The 25,238-nt window shown below is 43.7% G+C and overlaps 1 protein-coding gene across 1 annotated transcript in view; it reads right to left on the reverse strand.

Annotated features, from left to right (window-relative positions):
* Positions 1–427: 427 nt before the first annotated feature.
* LOC134933981 (olfactory receptor 6F1-like) overlaps positions 428–25,238 on the reverse strand; it is a 50,412-nt gene continuing 25,601 nt past the window's right edge. Inside the window, exons 3-5 of the mRNA XM_063929510.1 lie at positions 1,972–2,065; positions 699–749; positions 428–501 (exon numbers count right to left, since the gene is read on the reverse strand). Of these exons, the coding sequence (XP_063785580.1) occupies positions 428–501; positions 699–749; positions 1,972–2,065 (219 nt within the window). The remainder of the gene's footprint in view (positions 502–698; positions 750–1,971; positions 2,066–25,238) is intronic.

Consider the following 25,238-nt stretch of genomic DNA (forward strand, 5'->3'; position numbering starts at 1 on the left):
TAACTTACAGACTGTAGCTGTTGGGATGATCATTACTATAAGTCCTAAGAGCCAAACCCAAACCACGAGGTGGTTACGAGTCCTGATGTTTATAATTGAGGAATATCTCAAAGGGTTGCAGATGGCCAGGTATCTGTCATATGCCATAACTGTAAGGAGAAGACACTCAGCACATCCAGTTGACGTTCCCAAGTAGAGCTGAGAGATGCAACCATAGAAGGACATGGATCCTCCATTCCACCACACAATATAAAGTATGTTTGGCATAATAATGGAGATGAAAAGCATTTCACACACAGACAAATTACAGAGAAAAAAGTACATTGGAGAATGGAGCCTTCGGCTGTAAGTTATCAAAATAATAATAAGAATATTTCCAGAAAGAGTGATGAGATAAACTATAAGAAATAGAGAAAAAAACAAATTATTAAAATGTTGGAGATTTCCAAAACCCAGAAGAACGAACTCCATCACCATGGTCTTGTTCATTCCACATGAATCCTGTAAAAAAATAACAAATAAATACTTAAATATTAAATACTGTATATAGCAGTGTTACTTTATATAGTAAGAAGTGGTTGTTGTTATTATTATTATTATTATTATTATTAATATTATTCACAATCAAATGCTGCAGACAAGCATGACTGGGGAGCCAGAAAATGATGATACCAGAAGTGGAGTACAAATTGATGTACCTCTTACTGAACTAGAAAATCCTGTTGAACCAGTTGATGGTCTGCTTTGATCTTAAAGTCAGAAAAAAGATCTTTGCCTTAGAGCAGATCAATGACCCTACTCTTAAAAGCTACAGAGTATGTAGTCGTGAATGACGGAAAACACGTAGACTTTGATAGTCAGCTGTCATATCCTCACATGGAAGTATGTCAGGATTTTTTGTACTAAGTGACTAAAAATGGGGAGAATATTGTGGAACAATTGGTAGTTCCTAAGGCATATAGGAGAACAGTGTTAGACTTAGCTCATGGTCACATAATTGCAGATCACCTAGGGATAGAAAAAACACTGACATAATTGTACAAAGGTTTTTATGGCCCAACGTCCATAAGCAGTTTCTGAAAATTGTGCATCATGCCCAAAATGTCAGTATCATGCTCCAAGGCCACATTTTAAGTCTGCTTGTCCCATTACCTATACCAGAGGTTCCGTTTGAGAGAATAGCTATGGATTTGGTTGGATCACTAATACACTATATGGACAAAAGTATTCGTACTCCTGACCATTACACCAACAGAGACTGTAATGAGATTGTTTTCAAATGATACTTCAATATGGAGTTGCACCCCCTTTTGCAGCTATAACATCTTCCATTCTTCTTTGAAGGCTTTCCACAAGATTTCGTATTGTTTCTGCGGATATTTGTGCCCATTCATTCTGTACAGCATTTAGGAGGACAGGCAATGATGTTGGACGATAAGGCCTGGCTCACAATCTCCATTACAGTTCATCTCAAAGTGCAGGCCAGTCAAGTTCTTCCACACAAAACTCATCAAACCATTTCTTTATAGTCCTTGCTTTGTGCACTGGTGCACAGTCACATTGGAATAGAAAAGGGCCTACCCCAAACTGTTGCCACAAAGTTGGAAGCATAGAATTGTACAGATATCTTGGTATGCTTAAGCATTGAGATTGCTCTACACTGGAGATAAGTGCACTAATCCAAACCCCGAAAAACAGCCCCATACTATTATCCCTCCTCCACCGAAAGCATGATTTGTCACTCCACAGAACATGTTTTCACTGCTCCACAGTCCAGTGTTGGTGTGTTTTACACCACTCCATCTGACGCTTGGCATTAGACTTGATGATGTGAGGCTTTCACACAGCTGATCGGCCATGAAAACCCATTCCATTAAGCTCCCACTGCACAGTTTGTGATTACAATCATGCTATTGGAAATTCAGAATTCTTCAGAATGGAATCAGCAGAGCATTGGTGACTTTTACGCACCATGTGCCTTAGCAGTCGTTGACCCACTGAGTGATTTTACATGGTCTTCTGCTTCATGATTAAGTTGCTGTTTTTTCCTAAATGCTTCCACTTTCTAATAATATAACTTACAGGTGACTGTGGAATATCCAGCAGGGATGAAATTTCACGAATCGTCTTTTTGCAAAGGAGGCATCCTATCACAGTACCATGCCGGAAGTCACTGAGCTCCTCAGAATGACCCATTTTGTATCACAAATGTTTACAAATGTAGACTGCATGGCTAGGTGCTTGATTTTATACACCTGTTGCAATGGGCCTGATTGAAACAACTGAATTCAGTAATTAACAAGTGTCACCAAATACTTTTGTCCATATAGTGTAACATCCATCTGGGGCCATCAATATATTTTGGTGACAATGCATAAAGCTAACAGATATCCAGAAATGATACCATTGCACAATACGTCAACAAAGACCATTGTTAGATAACTAGTATATGTCTTCAGCAGATTGGGAATACCTAAGAAAATCCTGATTGACCAGGGTACCTCATAACTCCCATGCATAGGCACCATCTTCACTCCGGCTGTGGAGAGTGTACTGTGTGGCATGTGGTGTGTGTGCCCTGTCTGCTGTATCTAAAAGGGGTGCTCTCTTCCTGCTGTATCTGAAAAAGTGGTGCTCACTCTTTTTGCAGTATCTGAAAAAGTGGTGCAATCTCTGTCTTCTGTATCTAAAAGTGGTGCTCTGTTTGCTGTATCTGGAAAAAGGGGTGCTCTCTTTTCCTGCTGAATCTGTTCGTCCATCCGGGGGCTCTGCCCCAGTGTAAAATTAAAATAATAAAAGCTAAAAACAAAACAATTAAAATTATAATTATAATATATATATATATATATATATATATATATATATATATATATACCAAACGAAAACAGGTGGCACTCACAGACTTGTAACTGGGTGGAAAACATTCACCCCGTGAAGATATTTATTGAAAACAACAGGTAACGTTTCGGGGACGTGTCCCCTTCCTCAGAGAACTCTTGGAACTTAGCTTGTCTATATGTTCATTTGCAAACTTCAAATGCTGATTTTTGTGGTGAGGACGTAGAGGAGGTTTTCTTTTGATGACTCTTCCATGAAGAAGTATTTGTACAAGTATCTCTTTATAGTGGAATAGTGTACCACAACTCCAGTGTCTGACAGATCTTCCTGGAGGGATCGTGCAGTCAAACGTGGATTTTGACTTGCTTTTCTCACAATCCTGCGAGCTGTTCTGTCTGATATTTTTCTTGGTCTTCCAGATCTTGCTTTAACTTCCACTGTTCCTGATGACTGTCATTTCTTAATTACATTCCGAACAGAGGATATGGGCATCTGATAACGCTTTGCTATCTTCTTATAGCCTTCTCCTGCTTTGTGAGCGTCAACTATTCTCAGTTTCAGTGTTCTACACAACTGCTTAGAGGAACCCATGGTGCTGATTGTTGGAGCAAGGTCAGATGAGTCTGGGCTTTTAAAACCTTTGAGATTGACATCACCTGGTCTTTCCAGACGATGATTGAGAACAATCCATGACACTGCCAGGTCTCAGCTGTCCAAAGGGGGCAGTACAAGGTATTAACTCTGCAGGGTGCCCAAACTTTTGCAGACGCCATTTTTTGTTTTCTGTTCTTTTAATAGTGTAAATGATGGAAATAAAATCAAACTTTTTTTGACGTGTTATAAGAATGTCTAATCTGTAATTTGATGCCTTTTGGAGATTCTTCCATCTTTCCTTGGCTTCTGTTTGCACATTAAAATGAATTTTTGCCTGGGGTGCCCAAACTTTTGATCCCCACTGTATATATATTGTTTGTGCTTTACCCCAGTGTATTATACAATTTTTATTTTATTTTCATAAGTACTATGACACTGCCAGTAAGACCACAGTATATTATTTCCTACTCATACAAGTATTGTGCGAAGGTCAACCGCAGTGTGTAATTATTATAAATATATTTCTGACTCAATTATGCGACACTGTAACTGCAGTGTATGATATAAAAAATACTTATACATATTTCTGACTCATTTGTGCGACGCTGGCGGTGAAGTCAACTACAGTGTGTAATTATTAGATAGATTTCTGACTCATTTGTGTGACAATGTAACCTCCGGTGTAGGTGTGTGATATAAAAGATACTTCAACATATTTCTGACTCATTTATGCAACACTGTAACTGCAGAGTGTGATATAAAAATAATATATATATATTTTTATTTAAATTAATATTTTGTGCTGTGTCATCTCAGTATACATCCAGGGACTGCAGCTGCTCCACCAATCTAGGGGTGATCTGTCAGTCCACCCAAAATAAAACATATCTATTTTTTTATATAATTTGTGCTGTATCCTCCAAGTATACAGCCATGCGTACTCCGTCCATTTCAGGATGCTGTGTCTGTAGCTCATATTCTTATGTTATAACTTATTGTCCTATTTTCATAATTCTTCTTATGACCACATTGTGATTCATTCAAATTAATATTATTAATAATATTTATAAATTAACTAAAATTAAATTAATATAAATAAACTCTCCACACTTGTATAGCAAACCTTCTGCATATCAAATGTATTTTCGAGTAAATGAAGAATTGGATCCAAAATAATAAATTAAAATCATGATTACAGCATCTAAAATATTGTCTTTTTTTATTTTTCTTTGCCTTAATCATCTTTTTGTGAACTGAAATCTTGAGCCTTGCTTAATGAGTCTTTTTTTTAAATACAGTAGATTCTTTTTTTTATATTTTGTGCTGTGTCCGTCCTCCCAGTATATACATCCAAGGGCTGCTGCTGCTCCATTCACCTACCTTAGTGCAACCTTTTGGCTTTAACTGGATATAAACAATATTGTGAGCTATGAGGTGTTCAGACTAGACTAGAAATAATTGGAAATTAATGTATTGAGGTCAATAATACTGTAAGAACAAAAACACCCCCAAATTCTGTTATTTTAGCTGATTTTATGACCTTAAAAAAAAATACAGATCCAAAATGAAAACCAAAACCTGCAAGGGCGGTTTTGGCAAAATCAATCCAGATCCAAAACCACAACACAGAACCCGAAAAATGGCCCGGCACACACCCCTATTATAAAATGTACCAGATCGGGAAAAGTAATCCAGAACAGATCTACCATGTAAGACTCTTTGGAGACTTTCCTCTAGTTTTCAAACCTTCAAGCTTTCCCTGAAAACCCACCTACAGTATTCAGACAAGCTTATCAAATTCTGGAACCACCCACAACCTTCATAAGCTTCCCTATCCAATTATATCAGCACTGTGCAGTCCACACATATCCCCCACATATTTTATCTTTCTTCCCTATCCCTCCTGACCATGGTTTATCATTGCTGTGATGTGATATCATGCAGCCCACCAAGAAACTTTGCAATCTGGTGGACAACTATACAATATACAGCAATTATCTTTGTGTATCAATCCCTATTGCCCCTAGATTGTAAGCTTGTGAACAGGGCCCTCCTACCTCTATGAATGTTTGCTATTATCCAGTTTTGTCTTATCATTGTGTCCAGTTGTAAAGCGCAATAAAATTTGCTGCGCTATCTAAGAAACTGTTAATAAATAAATAAATAAGTAAATACATAAATAAATAATGTAAATCATATAAAACCTTGGAAGGATAGAGCAGCTACAGTATGTCAGCCATCCCATTCCCTCCTGTAAACCCAGTGCCTTTGGTTCCCAAAGAAACAATAGCTAAACCTCTCTCAACTGTTCAACAGCACAAGGCTAAAGAATTTCTTATTAGAAATAAAGTTTTGGTTTTCAGACATACCAGGTAAAACAACAGTATTAAACATGACATAATCACTGACCTAGGGGTTAAGGTTAACATAAAGCCCTATAGAATACCAGAAGCACAACATGAATCACTGTGTAAAGAAAATAAAAGAATATTGGAGTTGGGGGTAATTGAAGAGTTAAAGAGTGAGTGTTCAAGTCCCATTGTGCTTATTCTGAAGCCAGAAATGAGTTTGCACTTCTCCAATGATTTCCATAGCTTGAATAATGTGTCGGAGGTTACATGCCTACCCAATGCTTCCGGTGGATAAACTTATTGAAAGATTAGGAACAGCAAGGTACATGACCACTCTAGACTTAACCAAAGGGCATTGAAAAGTGACATTAACTGAGAATGCCAAAGACAAGACAGCTTTTTCTGCATCAGAAGGGTTGTTCCAAAACAAGATGTTGCCATTTGGGTTACATGGATACACCTGCCACCTTTCAAAAGACCATGGATAAAATTCTAAGCCCATGTACGCAGTATGCTGGTGATAAATCCCCAACTTAATAAACTTGAGGCAATACAAAATTGGCCATGATCCCTAAATAACAAGCAGGTGAGAGCATTCTTAGGAATCTTGTGGTATTATAGAAGGTTTATACCCAATGTTGCACCATTGAAGTCTCACTGACATATTTTTCCAAGGGTAAGCAGAAATTTATGGTTAAATGGAGTCCTGAAATGGAAAAGGTTTTTCAGGCATAGAAGTTAGCATTGTATGTACCCAGCGAGTTCTGATGATGCTTGATTTTTTAAGGGAATTTATGTTGCAAACTAATGCATCGGATGTAGGGATAGATGTGGTCCTGTGCCAGAACAAAGATGGTGAAGAACATCATCTTATTTACTTTAGCAGAAAGTTAAATGTACATAAGAGAAACTATGCCACCATCGAGGCAGAAGCATTGGTAATAAAATGGGCATTAGAAACTCTCAGGTACTACCCGCTGGGAAGCAAATTCAGGGTGATCACTGATCATGCCCCATTGAAATTGATTTCTAAGAATAAAGAGAGGATTGGGAGAGGTGGTTCTTGGTATTGCAAAACTTTACTTTTTTATATATTCTTTATTTCATTTTTGTCAAAAGAAGTTCAGACAGTACAAACAGTACAAACATTTCAAAATTAATAAGGCTATATACAGACTGATAGAACAAGATAGTGTATCAATATGACAATACAATACAATAAAATTGTGTATATTTAATCCTGCAAGAAAACAACAGAATTAAGCATTGCATGCTGAAAAACCATCTGAAAAAGATAAATTCTGTATAATCTATAAAAATAAGAAACAAAAAACAAATACAATAAAATACAGAAAAATCTGAACCGGAGAAACAAGAATATGACATGACAGAGGATAAGGGGAAGGGAAGGGTAAAGTCAGGAAAGAGAAAAAGGGAGGGAGGAAGGGGTGGGGGTTGGGCAAACTAAGTGCATTCGATAACCAGTGTATATCCAGCTAATGTAACAGTCTATACAGGTTAACAGCATTATGGGGAATCTAACTGTATCCAGTTTTTATAGGCGGAAGTAGTTTTAAAAGCTAACAGGAAAACCATGTAGCGACATGATCAGAATGCTTTTTTAGTGCTGAATAATAAATATCTTCCATGGTTCTATCAAACTCAATTCTTTGGAACCATTCTCATATCGTGGGAGGGTTTGGAAAAATGCCAGTGAACCGGTATTACAGCTCTCGCTGCTTTATTAAGGTGTTTAAGAAGAGAATGTTTATATTGGGTTAGTGAAGTTGTAGTGTGGGGGAGCAACCAGAAATCGAGCTCAGTAGGAGCCTGGAACCCCAAGATATCAGAAGTTAGTTGAATAACCTTACTCCAAAAGGTGGTAATCAGAGGGCAGTCCCACCATATATGGAGGAGAGTGCCATTTTCTTTACCACACCTCCAACATAGGGGGGATACAGAAAGGATGAACTTATGTAGGAGGGAGGGGCAGTGATACCACCTAGTAAGCAGTTTGTATTGTGTTTCTATCACCTTCAGGCTCGTGGAACAACGGGACATAGTTTCACAGTGTTTTTTCCTATTGATATGTATTCCTCGAGGAATGGGGTCAGCGTCCCACGCTTTACAGAAAGAGGGGTCCTCAGTGAAATGACCATGTAAAAGTATCTTATATATACCCGATATAACATGGGTGGGTTCAGAAGACTGGGAGCACATGACTTCGAAAGGTGTGAGGACTCGTGTTAGTGCAACCACTGTCCTTTGTGTGGAAATGAAATGGCATATTTGGAGATAAAACCATAAATCTGCTGTGGGAATGTCAGCACCCTCACAAATGTCACTAAAAGGTGTAATCTTCCCCTCTGAGAGTAAATGTGTTATCCTAGACAGAGCCGCCAATCTCCAGCTGGTGACCACACGTCCCTTAAGACTCGGAACAAATAATGGATTGTGACGAAATGGAAGGAGCAGGGAATTTGATCAAGAAAGACCCAATTTGTAGCGTAATGATTTCCAGAGAATCAAAGTAGGTCCAACCGTCAAATGAGGAGAGCGGTTAATGGCCTGAAGCCAGGTGACCGCTGACAGGCATAAACCGGAGGACCATCCATATAATTCCACCCACTGTTTAGAGCTAGTAGCAGGTCTTGACCAATCTAAAATCCTGTGTAAAATTGTGGCTTGATAATACGCTGATATGATCGGCAACTGTTGACCACCCTGGGCTTTCCTACTAAATAAATAACAGTGCTTAAATCAAGGTCTCCTTCCACTCCAAACAAAATGGCTAATTCCTTTGTGTGCATCTACCAAAAACTGAGGGGGGAGCTTTAAAGGAATAGTCTGAAAAAGATATAACAACCTCGGCAGTATATTCATTTTCACAATATTCATACGGCCTAACCAGGAAAATGTCTGCGTAAGCCATTGTGATATTTCCCTACGAATCTTCTGCAATAAAGGAATATGATTCATAGTCACAGTTGTGGACAGAGAGGAGGGGAGTAATATGCCTAAGTATTTAATATGAGTGGAATGCCAGGAAAAGGAAAATGCGCCACTGAGAGAAGGAACTAATTCTACAGGGAGAGAAATATTGAGAGCCGTTGATTTAGCATCATTAATCTTGAAATTAGATAATGCTCCAAAGCGTGATAATTCTTTCATGAGATTTGACAATGACACAGTAGGATTTGTAATATCTGCCAGGAGGTCATCTGCAAATAGAGCGATATTATGTTCAGTATCACCGACCGTCAGGCCCGTGATATCTGGATTCAATCTATTGGCTCTAGCTAAGGCCTCCATGCAAATAACAAATATTAATGGTGACAAGGGGCAGCCCTGTCTGGTCCCATTCAAAATAGTAATGGGATCAGAGAGCAATCCGTTCACCCACACCTGTGCCGAAGGAGCCAGCTACAATGCAAGGATTTTTTGCAGGAATACCTCGCCAAGGCCTAAGCGCCGCAATGTTGCTTCCATGAAAGCCCAGTCTACGCGGTCAAAGGCTTTCACGGCGTCTGTAGAAAGAATCATCGTAGGAGCCTTAATCGTCTGGGTGTGTGCGCTATCAGATCAATCACCCTAATAGTATTATCCCATGCCTCCCTACCCCGTACAAAACCACCCTGATCTGGATGAATCACCCTCAGTAACAATAAATTTAGGCGGTTCATCCAAAAACTTTGCATTTTTCAGTAGAGAATAGACCAGGAAGCCAACTGGCCAATGCAGACGCTTTGTCTTGTGTGATTTGTTTGGGGGCTGCAGTTATTCTTCCCCACAAATCAAAACAAATGGAGGGATATGTGATAAAAGCATGAGCAAAGTGATAAACAGGAGATATTTTTATCTCTGATTTTTCACCAAAAGATGGATCCACGCTATTCGTGGCTCCGCCTGTGCCTGGGCACGCCAATCCCAGCATCCGGGCTGCGCGTGCGTCTGTGATGCACACATGCCCCATTCACAACAGTGGGAGCAACTCTGTGCACTCCCGTAGAGGGGCTAGGTGCCGGGTCGCCTAGTCCCGCCGGGAATGCACGTCTGCGATGCAGCCACACTAGATAAGTGTGGCTCCATCTGTATGTGATGTAAACCATCAAGAAAGGTCTGTTTCTGCTAAATAGACTTATTCGAGTCTGGTTGGCGCTTGGCAGAGCCGGCCATAGGCATAGGCAAACTAGGCAATCGCCTAGGGCATTTGATATGCCTAGGGGCATCAGCAGCTTCTGCTGAGTAAAATGATATGCGGCATGCCTATATTCTGTGTGTAGCATTTCATATGCAGATACAGCCACAGTCTCACACAGTATATAGGCATGCTGCATATCAGTTTAATCAGCGGAAGCTGCTTGTGCATCCTAGCCACATAGCAATGCAAATAAGATTCATTTTCATAAAAAAAATGTGCGGACGTTAGAATTGAGGCAAGATTTATGAGGACACATCTGTATCCAAGCAGAGGCCGAGGTCACAGGTCACAGTGTTAGTGGCAGTGTGAGTGCTGTGTGCATGTGAGTGGGTTGGTTGTGCAGCAGTGTTTGTAATATGTGTAAGGAGCATTATGTGTGTCATGTAAAAATGCATTAATAATGTGCAACATATGTGTAAAGGGCCACTATGTGTGTCATCATGTGCATAAGGGCATTAATAATGTGCGGCATATGTGTAACAGGGTACTACTGTATGTGTGTCATTATGTGTATAGGGGCACTAATAATGTGCAGCAAATGTGTAGGGAGCACAATGTGTGTCATTATGTGTATAAGGGCATTAATAATGTGCAGCATATGTGTAAGGGACATTGGCCCTCATTCCGAGTTGTTCGCTCGCTAGCTGCTTTTCGTAGCAGTGCACATGCTAAGTCACCGCCCTCTGGCAGTGAATCTTAGCTTAGAAGAATTGCGAACTAAGTATTCGCAATATTGCGAAATTATTTTTCTGTGCAGTTTCTGAGTAGCTCGAGACTTACTCTTCAAGTGCGATCAGTTCAGTCAGTTTCGTTCCTGGTTTGACGTCACAAACACACCCAGCGTTCGCCCAGACACTCCCCCGTTTCTCCAGCCACTCCCGCGTTTTTACCAGAAACTGTAGCGTTTTTTCACACACACCCATAAAACGGGCAGTTTCCGCCCAGAAACACCCACTTCCTGTCAATCACACTCCGATCACCAGAACGAAGAAAAAACCTCGTAATGCTGTGAGTAAAATACCAAACTTCTTAGCAAATTTGCTTGGCGCAGCCGCAGTGCGAACATTGCGCATGCGCAGTTAGCGGAAAATCGCACCGAAGCGAAAAAAAATAATGAGCAAACAACTCGGAATGAGGGCCTTTATGTGTAAAAGGGCATTAATAAAGGTTGTCATACTGTGTAAGGTGCATTATGTTTATAAGGACATTAATAATGTGTCTCATATGTGTAAGGGGCTTTACTGTCTGGCATTATTTGAATAAGGTGCTATACTATGTGGCATTGCACAAAGAAAGTGCACTACTGTGTCGTCTAATGTGAATAAAGAGCAATAGGGTGTGGTGTAATGTGAATAAGGAGCAATTCAGTGTGATGTAATGTGAATAAGGGGCTCTACTTTGAGGAGTAACGTTTATAAGGTAAAGCGATACTACTGTGGGATGTAATATGAATTATGGACACTATCGCATGATCAAATGTGAATAAAGTTGCAGTATTGTGTGGCATCATTGGAATTGGGGTTACTATTGTGTGGCCATTCCTCTTGCCAGCAAAAACACCCTCCTTTTTGGCCTGTGCGCCAAATGTGCAACTGTTCCTATTTAAAATATAGGAGGTACAAACACCAAAATAAGGAGTGCTATGGATGAGGGGTGGTGGTGCTGGGAAAGAGGTGCAAGGTCAGAGGCGGAATCAGTGGTGGTGCTAGGGGGCACCAGCCAAAATCTTGCCTAGGGCATCATATTGGGTAGGGCCAGCTCTGGCGATTGGAGTTATTCGGAGAGAATAAACATAGCTAACACTAACCATTCATGACAACACTCCTGGATATCATTTGGACTTTGCATCCACATCTGGACCAGCTTAAAATAATTACAGAGAGAACCACATCCCATGTTAACTCAGGTTACCGGCACCAAGTGAGACAATTCCACAGACAATCTGCATGGATTGCATACCTCTGACTGGGTAAAATATCTCCCGATTACTGAGCATTATTCCGGATTTAAACTTCATGCATTTTCCAATTATTGTGATATGCTTGTCTATTCTTAAAGACTGAGGGAGTAATTCTGATTTAATCGCAGCAGCAAGTTTGTTAGCAATTGGGCAAAACCATGAGCACTGCAGGGGGGGCAGATATAACATGTGCAGAGAGAGTGAGATTTGGATGGGTTATATCGTTTCTGTGCAGGGTAAATACTGTCTGCTTTATTTTTACACTTCAATTTAGATGTCAGTTTGAAAACACCCCACCCAAATCTAACTCTCTCTGCACATGTTATATCTGCCCCCCTGCACTGCACATGGTTTTGCCCAACTGCTAACAAATTTGCTGCTGCGATCAACTCAGAATTAGGCCCTGAGTACTATGATTAATACTTTTTCATTCATTATTTAAAAAAGAACTCAGAATTATGTTATCACTTACAGTATATCCTTGATTGGATTTTTTAATTCAGAGACTGCCTCTGGAAGGATACCCTATGTGGCTGCTCTAGTTTTTTTAACAGTGTCAAACTTATATTATATGTTGAATGTCGTAATAAATTGTAAAATGTAAATTGTAAAATGTTTTAATTGTACCGCAGTTTTTATGTTTATTCTCTCCGAATAACCCCAAGCGCCACCATCATTTGTGATAATACTGTATATTTAAAGAGAGATCCACAGACCCCTTCATGGCAGATGATAGTTGCACTGTGTCAGCCTTTTTTTTCTTTTAGATTTATTCGAATTTAGGCGTTTAGTAAAAGCTAGATAATGGGTCCTGGGGATATGGGTGTGTGAGAGAAGGGAGGGCTCCACACATAAAGCCCATTTTGGGTTTTTAGTCTTCTAGCCTGAGATCAGGCTCATTAGAACTGTACCTGCACCTGTAATAGGGTCATATTCACTGTGCCAGGGTGTTGCTCATGGTCTCACTACCTGGGGCAACAGACAGCAGTCTTGTTATGAGACACTGATTTACTGACTGTAAGTACTGAGCATATGCCTATGTGTGTGGTTGGGGCATTAGCTCCTACCACTCTTATGTTTTGTTTTTATACTGTACAACAAAACTAGCCACGGCTAGATTGCTCAAAAACCCTGGACAGGTGTGTTGTTTTTCTAGCTGCTCTGTGTTTGGAGGTGCCCATCTAATCCAGAAGGGAGCACTCCTACCCTGATCTCCTCACACAACATATAATCCAATATTTTAACTGCATTCTTCAGTATTCTAAACTGTAAAAAAAAAAATTCCTAAAAATCCAACTCAGTGAGTTCACACCATGGTGGTCATTCCTAGTTGTTCGCTCGCTGCCGATTTTCGCAGTGCAGCGATCATGTGAAAAAATGGCAAAAATGTGCATGCGCATGGTACGCAGCGCACATGCGCTAAATACTTTCACACAAAACGTTGTAGATTTACACAAGCTCGAGCAACGTTTTTTCATCGCTCGAGTGATCGTAGTGTGAGTGACAGGAAGTGGGTGTTTCTGGGCAGAAACTGGCCGTTTTCAGGGAGTGTGTTAAAAAAAATGCAGGAGTGCCAGGTAAAAATGCAGGAGTGGCTGGAGAAATGGGGGAGTGGCTGGCCGAACGCAGGGCGTGTTTGTGACATCAAACCAGGGACTAAACGAACTGAGGTGATCGCAGTCTAGGAGTAGGTCTCGAGCTACTCAGAAACTGCAGGGAATTATTTAGTAGCAGTTCATCTAATCTTTCGTTTGCTATACTGCTAAACTAAGATACACTCCCAGAGGGTGGCGGCCTAGCGTTTGCAATGCTGCTAAAAGCAGCTAGCGAGCGAACAACTCAGAATGACCACCCATATACAATATCAGGGTTCATTTTAATATGTCCCTTACATGTAGGGTTTAGCATGGAATTTCACAATACATATTCAGTACTATAATGTACGACTGTTAGAATACTGAAGATTGCTCTAAAAAAATGTGAAATGTGTCAGAATCAAAGTGCTGGTTGCTCTCGCTAATATAATCCATCCACATCATAATAACATACTGATTTTACTGCACGTTAATGTTGTACTATACTGTATCTGTTGTGTGGGTCAAATCCTTCTTTTACATCGACATAACACTTTGCAATAGTGGCACAGGCATTGTAAGGTGCTATACAGGAATAAAAACCCAATATATAGACATGGGGTGGCTGGACTTTTCAGACCCAGGATCTACTTTTTGTTCACTAGCCTACCAGTGATGTACTGGCGTCCATGCATTGAAACTTGGCTGTTTCAACGCTTGACTGTTATTATAAGAATGACGCCATCAAATAACACCAAAAATAACATGCACATTTAAAAAAAAACATTAATAATTTACAAAATGAAATAATAGCACCACTAGGAATGTTCATATTACAAAAAAAAAATCTTTAATATTAATTAGAGATAAGTGGGTTTGGTTCCCTGAGAACTGTACCCTACCGGACTTCACTACCCAAGCCCGGCTCGGGTTTTCCCACCTAACTCGGAAACCAGAACAGGGCAAAATGTCATCATCCCGCTGTCAGAATCTCGCGGGGTTTGGATTCCATATAAACAGCCGCGCGTCGCCACCATTTTCACTCCGGCATTGGAGAGTGTAGAGAGAGGACGTGTCTCCGTCCTCAGTGTCCTGCATCAGTTTAGTGTTAGTGTCTTGTGCTGCATCAGTCCAGTCACAGTGGTGGTGTCCTCTGCTGCCATATGTCCAGTGCTGCTGTATAAGTCCAGTCCAGTGGTGCTGTGTTGTGCTGCATCAGTACAGTGGTGGTGTCTTGTGCTGCATCAGTCCAGTTACAGTGGTGGTGTCCTCTGCTGCCTTGTGTCCAGTGCTGCTGTATAAGTCCAGTCCAGTGGTGCTGTGTTGTGCTGCATCAGTCCAGTGGTGGTGTCTTGTGCTGTATCAGTCCAGTTACAGTGGTGGAGGCCTCTGCTGCCATATGTCCAGTGCTGCTGTATAAGTCCAGTCCAGTGGTGCTGTGTTGTGCTGCATCAGTCCAGTGGTGGTGTCTTGTGCTGCATCAGTCCAGTCACAGTGGTTGTGTCCTCTGCTGCCATATGTCCAGTGCTGCTGTATAAGTCCAGTCCATTGCAGTGGTGCTGTGTTGTCCTGCATCAGTACAGTGGTAGTGTCTTGTGCTGCATCAGTCCAGTCACAGTAGTGGTGTCCTATGCTGCCATATGTCTACTGTGGTGCTGTGTTGTCCTGCATCAGTCTGTTGGTGTCCCTGTGCTGCTGTATATGTCCAGTGGTACTGCCGTATATGTTTAGTGATCCTGCCATATAATTCCAGTGATCCTGCCGTATAATTCCAATGATCCTGCCGTATAATTCCAGTGATCCTGCCGTATAATTCCAGTGGTACTGGCGTATAAATCCAGTGATCCTGCCGTATAATTCCAGTGATCCTGCCGAATAATTCCAGTGGTACTGGCGTATAAATCCAGATAACCTGCCGTATAATTCCAGTGGTACTGGCGTATAAGTACAGTCCAGTGATACTGCTTTATATGTCCAGTGGTACTGCAGTATAAATAAAGTGGTACTGCCGTATAATTCCAATGATCCTGTTGTATAATTCCAGTGGTACTGGTGTATAAATCGAGTGATCCTGCCATATAATTACAGTGGTACTGGCGTATAAATCCAGTCCAGTGATTCTGCCGTATATGTCCAGTGGTACTGCCGTATAAGTCCAGTGGTACTGCCGTATAATTCCAGTGGTACTGGTGTATAAATCCAGTGATCCTGCCGTATAATTTAAGTGGTACTGGCGTGTAAGTCCAGTGTTCCTGCCATATACTTCCAGTGGTACTGGCATATTATTCCAGTCCAGTGATACTGCCGTATATGTCCTGTGGTACTGCTGTATAAGTACAGTGGCACTGCCGTATGATTCCAGTGATCCTGCCGTATAATTCCAGTGGTGCTGGCGAATAAGTACAGTGATCCTGCCATATACTTCCAGTGGTACTGGTGTATAAATCCAGTCCAGTGATACTGCCGTATATGTCCTGTGGTACGGCCGTATAAGTCCAGTGGCACTGTCGTATAATTCCAGTGATCCTGCCGTATAATTCCAGTGGTAGTGGCGTATAAATCCAGTGTTCCTACTGTATAATTCCAGTGATACCTGCGTATAAATCCAGTGATCCTGCCATATAATTCCAGTAATCCTGCTGTATAATTCCAGTGGTACTGGCGTATAAATCAAGTCAAGTGATACTGCCGAATATGTCCAGTGGTACTGCCGTATTATTATTATTATTATTATTATTATTATTATTATCCTTTATTTATATGGCACCACAAGGGTTCCGCAGTGCCCAATTACAGAGTACATAAATAATCAAACAGGAAAACAGCAACTTACAGTTGATGACAGTATAGGACAAGTACAGGGTAAATAAACATAGTTACATCAGCAGATGACACTGGAAAAAGTATCAGGTGGCAGAAGACTGCTGGATGTGGTACAGTTGAAGATTATTAAATTAAGACAAAGGATAAGCACATGAGGGAAGAGGGCCCTGCTTGTGAGAGCTTATAATCTAAAGGGGAGGGGTAGACAGACAGGGTGACACAGATGGGGTACATAGAGAGCGTGGAACAGAGGCTTAGGATGAGATTTGGTGGGGCTTGGTGAAGAAGTGGGTCTTGAGAGCCCTTTGAAGTTTTGTAGAGAGGTGGAGAGTCTGAGGGGGAGAGGTAGGGAATTCCAGAGAAGTGGTGCAGCACGTGAAAAATCTTGGAGGTAGGAGTGGGAGGAAGTAATCCGTAGGCAGGAGAGTCGTCGTGCATTAGCAGAGCGAAGAGGACGGGTGGGAGTGTAAAGGGAGATAAGGTCAGAGATGTAGGTGGGAGAGGAGTGGGTGAGGGCTTTGTAAGCGAGTGTGAGAAGCTTGAAATGGATTTTGAAAGGGAAGGGGAGCCAGTGAAGGTCTAGTAGGAGAGGAGAGGTAGACGTAGTGCGTTTGGTGAGGAAAATGAGCCGGGCAGCAGCATTGAGGATAGATTGGAGTTGAGAGAGGTGTATGTCAGGAATGCCAGTCAGGAGGAGATTACAGTAGTCCAGTCTGGAGATGACCAGTGAGTGGATAAGAGTCTTAGTAGCATCCTGGGTCAGAAAGGGTCTGATCCTGGAAATACTTTTTCGATGAAAATGGCAGGTTTGTGAGAGGTGCTAAATGTGTGGTTTGAAGGAGAGGGAGGAGTCAAGGATTACTCCAAGACAGCGCACTTAGGGGCTAGAGGAGATAGTAGTGCCATCAATAGATAATGAGATTGTACGAGGTGAGGTTATGCGGGAGGGAGGGAAGATGATCAGCTCGGTCTTAGACATGTTAAGTTTAAGAAAGCGCTGGGACATCCAGGAAGAGGTAGCAGAGAGACAGTTGGAGATACGAGTGAGGAGAGCAGGGGAGAGGTCTGGAGAGGAAAGATAGATTTGAGTGTCATCAGCATAGAGATGATATTGGAATCCAAAAGAACTAATGGGTTTACCTAGTGAGGATGTATCGAGAGAGAAGGGGTGGTATTCAGTATGCCGAATGTCGGGATACCGGAGCACGGTATACCGGTACCGGAATCCCGACAGATATTCTCCCTCGTGGGGGTCCATGACCCCCCAGGAAGGAGAATAAATAGCATGGCGCACGTAGCGCGCCACCGTGCCCACAGCGTGGCGAGCGCAGCGAGCCCACAATGGGCTCCTTTGCACTCGCCACGATGTTGGTATGCCTGCGGTCGGGCTCCCGGCGCCGGTATGCTGGTTGCCAGGAGCCCGGCCGCCGCCATACCATACTACACCCGAGAGAAGAGAAGAGGAGCAAGGACAGAACCTTGGGGTACACCTACAGTTAGTGGAAGTGAGGCGGAGGTGGAGTCATGAGAGGAGACAGAGAATGATTGGTCAGAGAGGTAGGAAGACAGCCAAGAGAGGACAGTGTCACGCAGACCAATGGAGTGAAGGATTTGCAGTAGGAGAGGATGGTCCACAGTGTCAAAAGCAGCAGAGAGATCAAGTAGAATAAGAAGATTTAGCAACACGGAGGTCATTGCATACTTTTGTAAGGGCAGTTTCAGTGGAGTGGAGAGGACGGAACCCAGACTGGAATGGGTCAAGTAGTGAGTGTGAGGAAAGAAAGGAAATAAGGCGGTTGTAGACAATACGCTCAAGGAGTTTGGAGGCAAAAGGGAGGAGAGAGATGGGTCGGTACTTGGAGAGAGTGTTTGGATCAAGGGTAGGTTTTTTTAAGAATAGGAGAGATGAGTGCATGCTTGAAGGCAGAGGGGACAGTGCCTGATGAGAGGGAGAGATTGAGAAGGTGGGAAAGATGGGAACAAGCAGAAGGAGAGAGATAGCAGAGGAGGCAGGAGGTGATAGGGTCAAGTGGGGAGGTGGTGAGGGGATAGGAATGAATGAGGGCCATGACTTCCTCTCCAGATGCATGGGAGAAAGATGTCAGAGTTGGTGGGAGGGATGGGGAGGGGAGGTAAGGGATGGGAGAATGCTGGTTACTGATGGTATGGTGTGATGTGATGTCCTTACGTATGGAGTCAATTTTGGATGTGAAGTAAGTGGCAAAGTCAAGAGCAGAGAGTGAGGAAGGGAGACGAGGTGGAGGTGGGCAGAGGAGTGAGTTGAGAGTGGCAAAGAGGCACCGGGGGTTGGAAGACTGGGAGGAGATGAGGTTCTTGAAGTATGACTGTTTAGCAAGAGAAAGGGCAGCATTGAAGGATGAGAGCATAAGTTTGAAATGGAGGAAGTCTGCCTTAGAGCGTGATTTCCTCCAGTGACGCTCAGCAGTACTTGAGCATTTTTGCAGATATCTGGTGCATTTGGTGTGCCAGGGTTAAGGTTAGTGATGTGCACCGGAAATTTTTCAGGTTTTGTGTTTTGGTTTTGGATTCGGTTCCACGGCCGTGTTTTGGATCCGGATGCGTTTTGGCAAAACCTCCCTGAAAATTTTTTGTCTGATTCGGGTGTGTTTTGGATTCGGATGTTTTTTTACAAAAACTCCTCAAAAACAGCTTAAATCATAGAATTTGGGGGTCATTTTGATCCCGTAGTATTATTAACCTCAATAACCATAATTTCCACTCATTTCCAGTCTATTCTGAACACCTCACACCTCACAATATTATTTTTAGTCCTAAAATTTGCACCGAGGTTGCTGGATGGCTAAGTTAAGCGACCCATCTAGGAGTGGCACTGCAGTGTCAGACAGGATGGCATATTTAAAAAATAGTCCCCAAACAGCACATGATGCAAAGAAAAAAGAGGCGCAATGAGGTAGCTGTGTGACTAAGCTAAGCAACCCAAGTGGCCGACACAAACACCTGGCCCATCTAGGAGTGGCACTGCAGTTTTCTAGCGAGAGGATGAGTACTTCCATCCTCATGTGAATCTGAACCACTAGCCATGAACATAGGCCAGGGCCTCAGCCGCTCCTTGCCACTCCGTGTCGTAAATGGCATATTGGCAAGTCTACGCTTCTCATCAGACGCTTTTAATTTTGATTTTTGGGTCATTTTACTGAACTTTTGTAGTATACTTGACGACACAGAGGTAGAGCAGTGGAATACTGTACCGTACTGCTATATATATACTGGTGGTCACAGCAACATTCTGCACTGTCCCCTCCTACTATATACTGCGCACAACTAAAATGCAGCACAGGTACGGATGGATAGTATACTTGATGACACAGAGGTAGAGCAGTGGACTACTGTACCGTACTGCTATATATATATATACTGGTAGTCACAGCAACATTCTGCACTGTCCCCTCCTACTATATACTGAGCAGCCATGAACGTCAGTAGTCCTGCAGGCAATGTCCCTGGCAAGACTGAGGAGTCCTCTCCTAACCGGGATTCCTTGGGAGGATCCTTGAGTGGTACGCCTGCTGTTGCTGCCGCTGCTGTTGTTGCTGCTGGTAGTCGATCGTCAACGCAGAGGGGAAGTCGGAAGACCACTTGTACTACTTCAACTAAGCAATTGACTGTGCAACAGTCCTTTGCGAGGATGATGAAATATGACAGCAGTCATCCTTTTGCAAAGCGGATAACTGAGGCCTTAACAGCTATGTTGGTGTTAGACGTGCGTCCGGTATCCGCCATTAGTTCAGTTGAACTTAGAGAATTGTTTGAGTTACTGTGTTCCCGGTACCAAATCCCATCTAGGTACCACTTCACTAGGCAGGCGATACCAAGAATGTACAGAGACGTCAGAAAAAGTGTCTTCAGTGACCTAAAAACTGCACTGCTTTGACGTTGGCTATCCCTGATTCCCCAGTGCCGATTTTCAAATATCTGGTACCCAAAGAAAAAGGGGACCCTCAACTATCAGCCTAGGGCCCTTATCCAACTGCCTATTGAGCCCATACAAAAATATGTCCCTGTCTCTATGCAGAACAACCCTGTATGCAATGCACCCCTCTGCGCAGATACTCTCATGTGAAGCATACCCCCCTTTCATTCCCATTGCAAAACAGCCCGCTGTGCAACATACCCCCCCCCCACCATGTGGAGAGTCCCTGTCTGTGCAATCACCCCACCCCGTGCAGAATACCCCCTCCTCCTCTGTGTAGATCCCCGCCTTGTCTAGATTTTCTCCTTTGCAATATAACCCCCCTCCCAATCCAGAATAGCCTGCTGTGCAACTCATTGTAATCCACGCTGGCTGGCTCCCTGCTATGATGCTTCAAGACGCTGCTGACTGGATCCAACAGTGCACAGGCTCCTCAAATCGTGGTCCACGGGAGCTTTGCGAGCTACCGGTAGTAAGCGATAGACGTTTTGGCCGCCTCTGACCATTTTTTCTCCATCTATAAAACTGTATTTGCTGGCTCAGTTACTAAAACCCCTGCAATCTAACATGGGCCCTTATTCCGAGTTGTTAGCTCGTTCTTTTTCTTCGCATCGGTGCGATTAGTCGCAAACTGCGCATGTGCAATGTTTGCAGTGCGGCTGCGCCAAGTAAAATAGCACAAAAGTTTGGTATTTTACTCACTGCGTAACAAGGTTTTTTCATCGTTCTGGTGATCTTAGTGTGATTGATAAGAAGTGGGTGTTTCTGGGCGGAAACTGGCCGTTTTATTGGTGTGTGTGAAAAAACGCTGGCGTTTCTGGGAAAAACCTGGGAGTGTCTGAAGAAACAGGGGAGTGTCTGGGCGAACGCTGGGTGTGTTTGTGATGTCAAACCAGGAACGAAAAGGACTGAACTGATCGCAGTGGCAGAGTAAGTCTCGAGCTACTCAGAAACTGCAAAGAAATTTCTATTCGCTATTCTATTCGCAATTCTGCTAATCTTTCGTTCGCAAATCTGCTATGCTAAGATTCACTCCAAGTAGGCGGTGGCTTAGCGTATGCATTTCTGCAAAAAGTAGCTAGCGAGCGAACAACTCGGAATGAGGGCCATAACGCAGCTTAAAGTGCTCAATTTAAAATACAGTACTGTCGTCGGGGCATTAAAGCTGTTATCAGTACATTCATTCTGCTGTTAAATCCTAAAAATTCTATGTCCAAGATTTCTACAACAACAAGAAACTGCGGCTGTGAAATACAGTATTTAGTATATATTTTGTATATGAATTTAAATGCATGATTGCAATACAATTTAATTAATTGATTAGGTATCTTCTTATGTAATGCTTCATAAAATTAATTTTGCCTTCACAAACAACAGGATTACTAATGTAACGTGGGAGTTATCACTTCATAGTCACAGATGGTGCTTTATCCTTCATTTTATATAGTATATATGGATTTTAATTGTAAGTGATTTACCGTACATATATATTGTATTTTTACACAATACAGAGATTTTGGAGTCTTTTCTCTATTCCCACAATCACTTCCATTTTTTACATTTACCTGTCTTTATTAGTAAGGTGTACATTTTAACACTCCTGTAAGATACAATTAATGTATAGTGATTACCCCCCCCTTAAGAATCTTTTTTAATTGTTTCTTTAGAATCTTATTTCTTTACCACATAAACAAAGATACATTGGATTACAAATTAATTTGAATTACTATAGTGGTTTTGGAGCGTGAGGGGGAAACAAGATCATCAGAGGAAACTCAGGTTACCACATGAAGAACATGCAAACCCCACAATGATAAGGCCTTGGTCAGAACAGAACTCATAGAACTGTTATGTTAAAGACTAAACATTTGCCGCCTAATATATCAAGTCAGGCTACACACTATAGAAACTTTGTAGATGTAAGAAATACGCTGGGAGAATTAAACTATGGGAAAGTTAGTGACATATTTATCATTTGGAAATGGAGACGGACTTACCATACTCTTTAAGTCTTTGCCCATACAATGGTTCCCCCACTGACAGCTGCGCCAGGGCCGGCTCTAGGCATGTTCGAATAGAGCGGCCGCGCAGGGCGCCACCCTTAAAGGGCGCCGCGCGCTGGCGCCGCCATATTCGATGCTGGAGCCGGCCCTGTGTGTGCAGCATTGGCCCGTCCCGCCCGTGTGTGCGCGCTGCGCGGCGCCGGTGTCTAACGTCAGACGCCGGCAACGCGCATAGCGCACACAAGTGGCCGCCCGCACCCGGACCCAGGCTCAGGGCTAAAACACACTACCCGGTTTCTGCCGGCCGGGAAAAAGCCGGACGGCTTTTTCCCGTGCCGGCATTGTAGTTAACAGTGTGAGGGCTAGGGTCCCTTCACACTGCACGGCCCCGGCCCGGCTGCCGGGTTGCAGCCGGGTCTCACCACTGGAAGGGCGGGCGGCCGCCGGGCCGTCTTTGCAGCCAGTGAACCGTGTGTGTGAAGGGGAGCTTTCACACATACAACGTTTTTTTCTCAAGCCGTGTCTGATGCTGCGCATGCGCACAGCATTACACACGGCTCAAAGCCGTCCTGTGTGCGAGACTCTGCCGGTTTCTCCCGGATGGCAAAAAGCCGGACAAAGTTTGTCCGGCTTTTTGCCATCCGGGAGAAACCGGCCAGTGTGTTACAGCCCTCACTCGCCTGCCCGCCCGCCAGCACTCCCGCCCGCCAGCACTCCCGCACTCGGACAGGCGGACAGCAGTACTCCTCCCCAGCGCCGCAGGTATTTGGGGGGGGGGGGATCCGCACTGTGGGGGCATTTATCTGGCACTGTGGGGGCATTTCTGGCACACTGGGGGCATTTTTGGCTCTGTGGGGGGCATTTATCTGGCACTGTGGGGGCATTTCTGGCACACTGGGGGCATTTCTGGCTCTGTGGGGGGCATTTCTGGCACTGGGGGCATTTATCTGGCACTGTGGGGGCATTTCTGGCACATTGGGGGCATTTCTGGCACACTGGGGACATTTCTGGCACTGTGGGGGCATTTCTGGCACTGTGGGGGCATTTATCTGGCACTGTGGGGGCATTTCTGGCACACTGGGGGCATTTCTGGCACACGGGGCATTTCTGGCTCTGTGGGGGGCATTTCTGGCACTGTGGGGGCATATCTGGCACTGTGGGGGCATTTATCTTGCACTGTGGGGGCATTTATCTTGCACTGTGGGGGCATTTATCTGGCTCTGTGGGGGCATTTCTGGCTCTGTGGGGGCATATCTGGCACTGTGGGGGGCATATCTGGCACTGTGGGGGGCATATCTGGCACTGTGGGGGCATATCTGGCACTGTGGGGGCATATCTTGCACTGTGGAGGCATTTATCTTGCACTGTGGGGGCATTTGTCTTGCACTGTGGGGGCATTTATCTTGCACTGTGGGGGCATTTCTGGCTCTGTGGGGGCATATCTGGCACTGTGGGGGGCATATCTGGCACTGTGGGGGGCATTTCTGGCACTGTGGGGGCATATCTGGCACTGTGGGGGCATATCTGGCACCGTGGGGGCATTTATGTATCAGGCACTGTGGGGGCATTTATGTATCAGGCACTGTGGGGGCATTTATGTATCTGGCACTGTGGGGGCATTTATGTATCTGGCACTGTGGGGGCATTTATGTATCTGGCACTGTGGGGGCATTTATGTATCTGGCACTGTGGGGGCATTTCTTGCACTGTGGGGGCATATCTTGCACTGTGAGGGCATTAATGTATCTGGCACTGTGGGGGCATATCTGCGCTGTGGGGGCATTTATCCATCTGGAACTGTGTGGCCATTTATGTAGCTGGCACTGCTGGGGGGCATGTCACGTGTAGCTGGCACTGCTGGGGGGCATGTCATGTGTAGCTGGCACCGCTGGGGGGCATATCATGTAGTGTTCCCGCTAGGCGTCTGTGGCTGGGCAGTGTGTCTCAGTGCTCTACCTGGCGCAATGTGTCTAACGTGCTCTTATAGGAGGTTCTACCTGGTGCAATGTGTATTAGCTGCACTACTGTGTGGTGTAATGTGAATTGCCACTATAATGTGGCTACGCACCTTCCCCACGAAGTAACTCCCCTAAATATTTGCTGCGCGCCTTCGGCGCGCACTGTCCATGCTTTAGCGTGTGGAAATGGGAACAACAAGCATTACAAAATGTACATAATTTTGCCCACCTAACTTAAAAATGTGCCCTCCCTGTGATCAGAAACCTGCCCTAAAAAGTGAACACTATCATGTGTAGCTGGCACTGCTGGGAGTCATGTCACGTGTAGCTGGCACTGCTGGAGGGCATGTCATGTGTAGCTGGCACTGCTGGGGGGCGAGACCACGCCCACTTTTCAGGAGGCCACACCCACTTTTCCAGGAGCGCGCGCGCGCCTTCGGCGCGCGCATGGGGGGGGCACTTTTAAATTTTCTCGCTCAGGGTGCTAGTAGGCCTGGAGCCGGCCCTGAGCTGCGCTTCCCATTCCCTGTGCAATACAGTGACCGGACACAGCACACGGGGAAGCTGTTGTATGTTACTGCTTGTGATTTACTGTGAAGCCATCAGGTTTTATAAGTTAGGTAGTCTCATTATAGCTACCGTGCAGGTGGGGAATAAGGCACAGTACACACGGATGACAACATAATTGGAGATGAATTAAATCTGTGCCAGTTTTAATTAATACCCTAATGACTTTTATGGAAATTTGTGTAAAACAAGTTAAATCTTAGCCAGGTAATATTCAGACAAGGATATACAGTGGTAGTAGAAATCTATCTCCTTGCGTTCGATCTTCAATAATTTATGATAAAGGTCCTCAGAGGGTATAGATTCCTGTTGATCCTGTAGTGATTCTGTATAAAGAATATTTTCAGCCTCAGCTTCTGAATAACTACTGTATCCACATCACCTAGTGGGTAATCCACAAAGTAGGAGCCACTCTCC

The sequence above is a fragment of the Pseudophryne corroboree genome, chromosome 6 (genome assembly GCF_028390025.1).
Source record: "Pseudophryne corroboree isolate aPseCor3 chromosome 6, aPseCor3.hap2, whole genome shotgun sequence".
NCBI lineage: Eukaryota > Metazoa > Chordata > Amphibia > Anura > Myobatrachidae > Pseudophryne > Pseudophryne corroboree.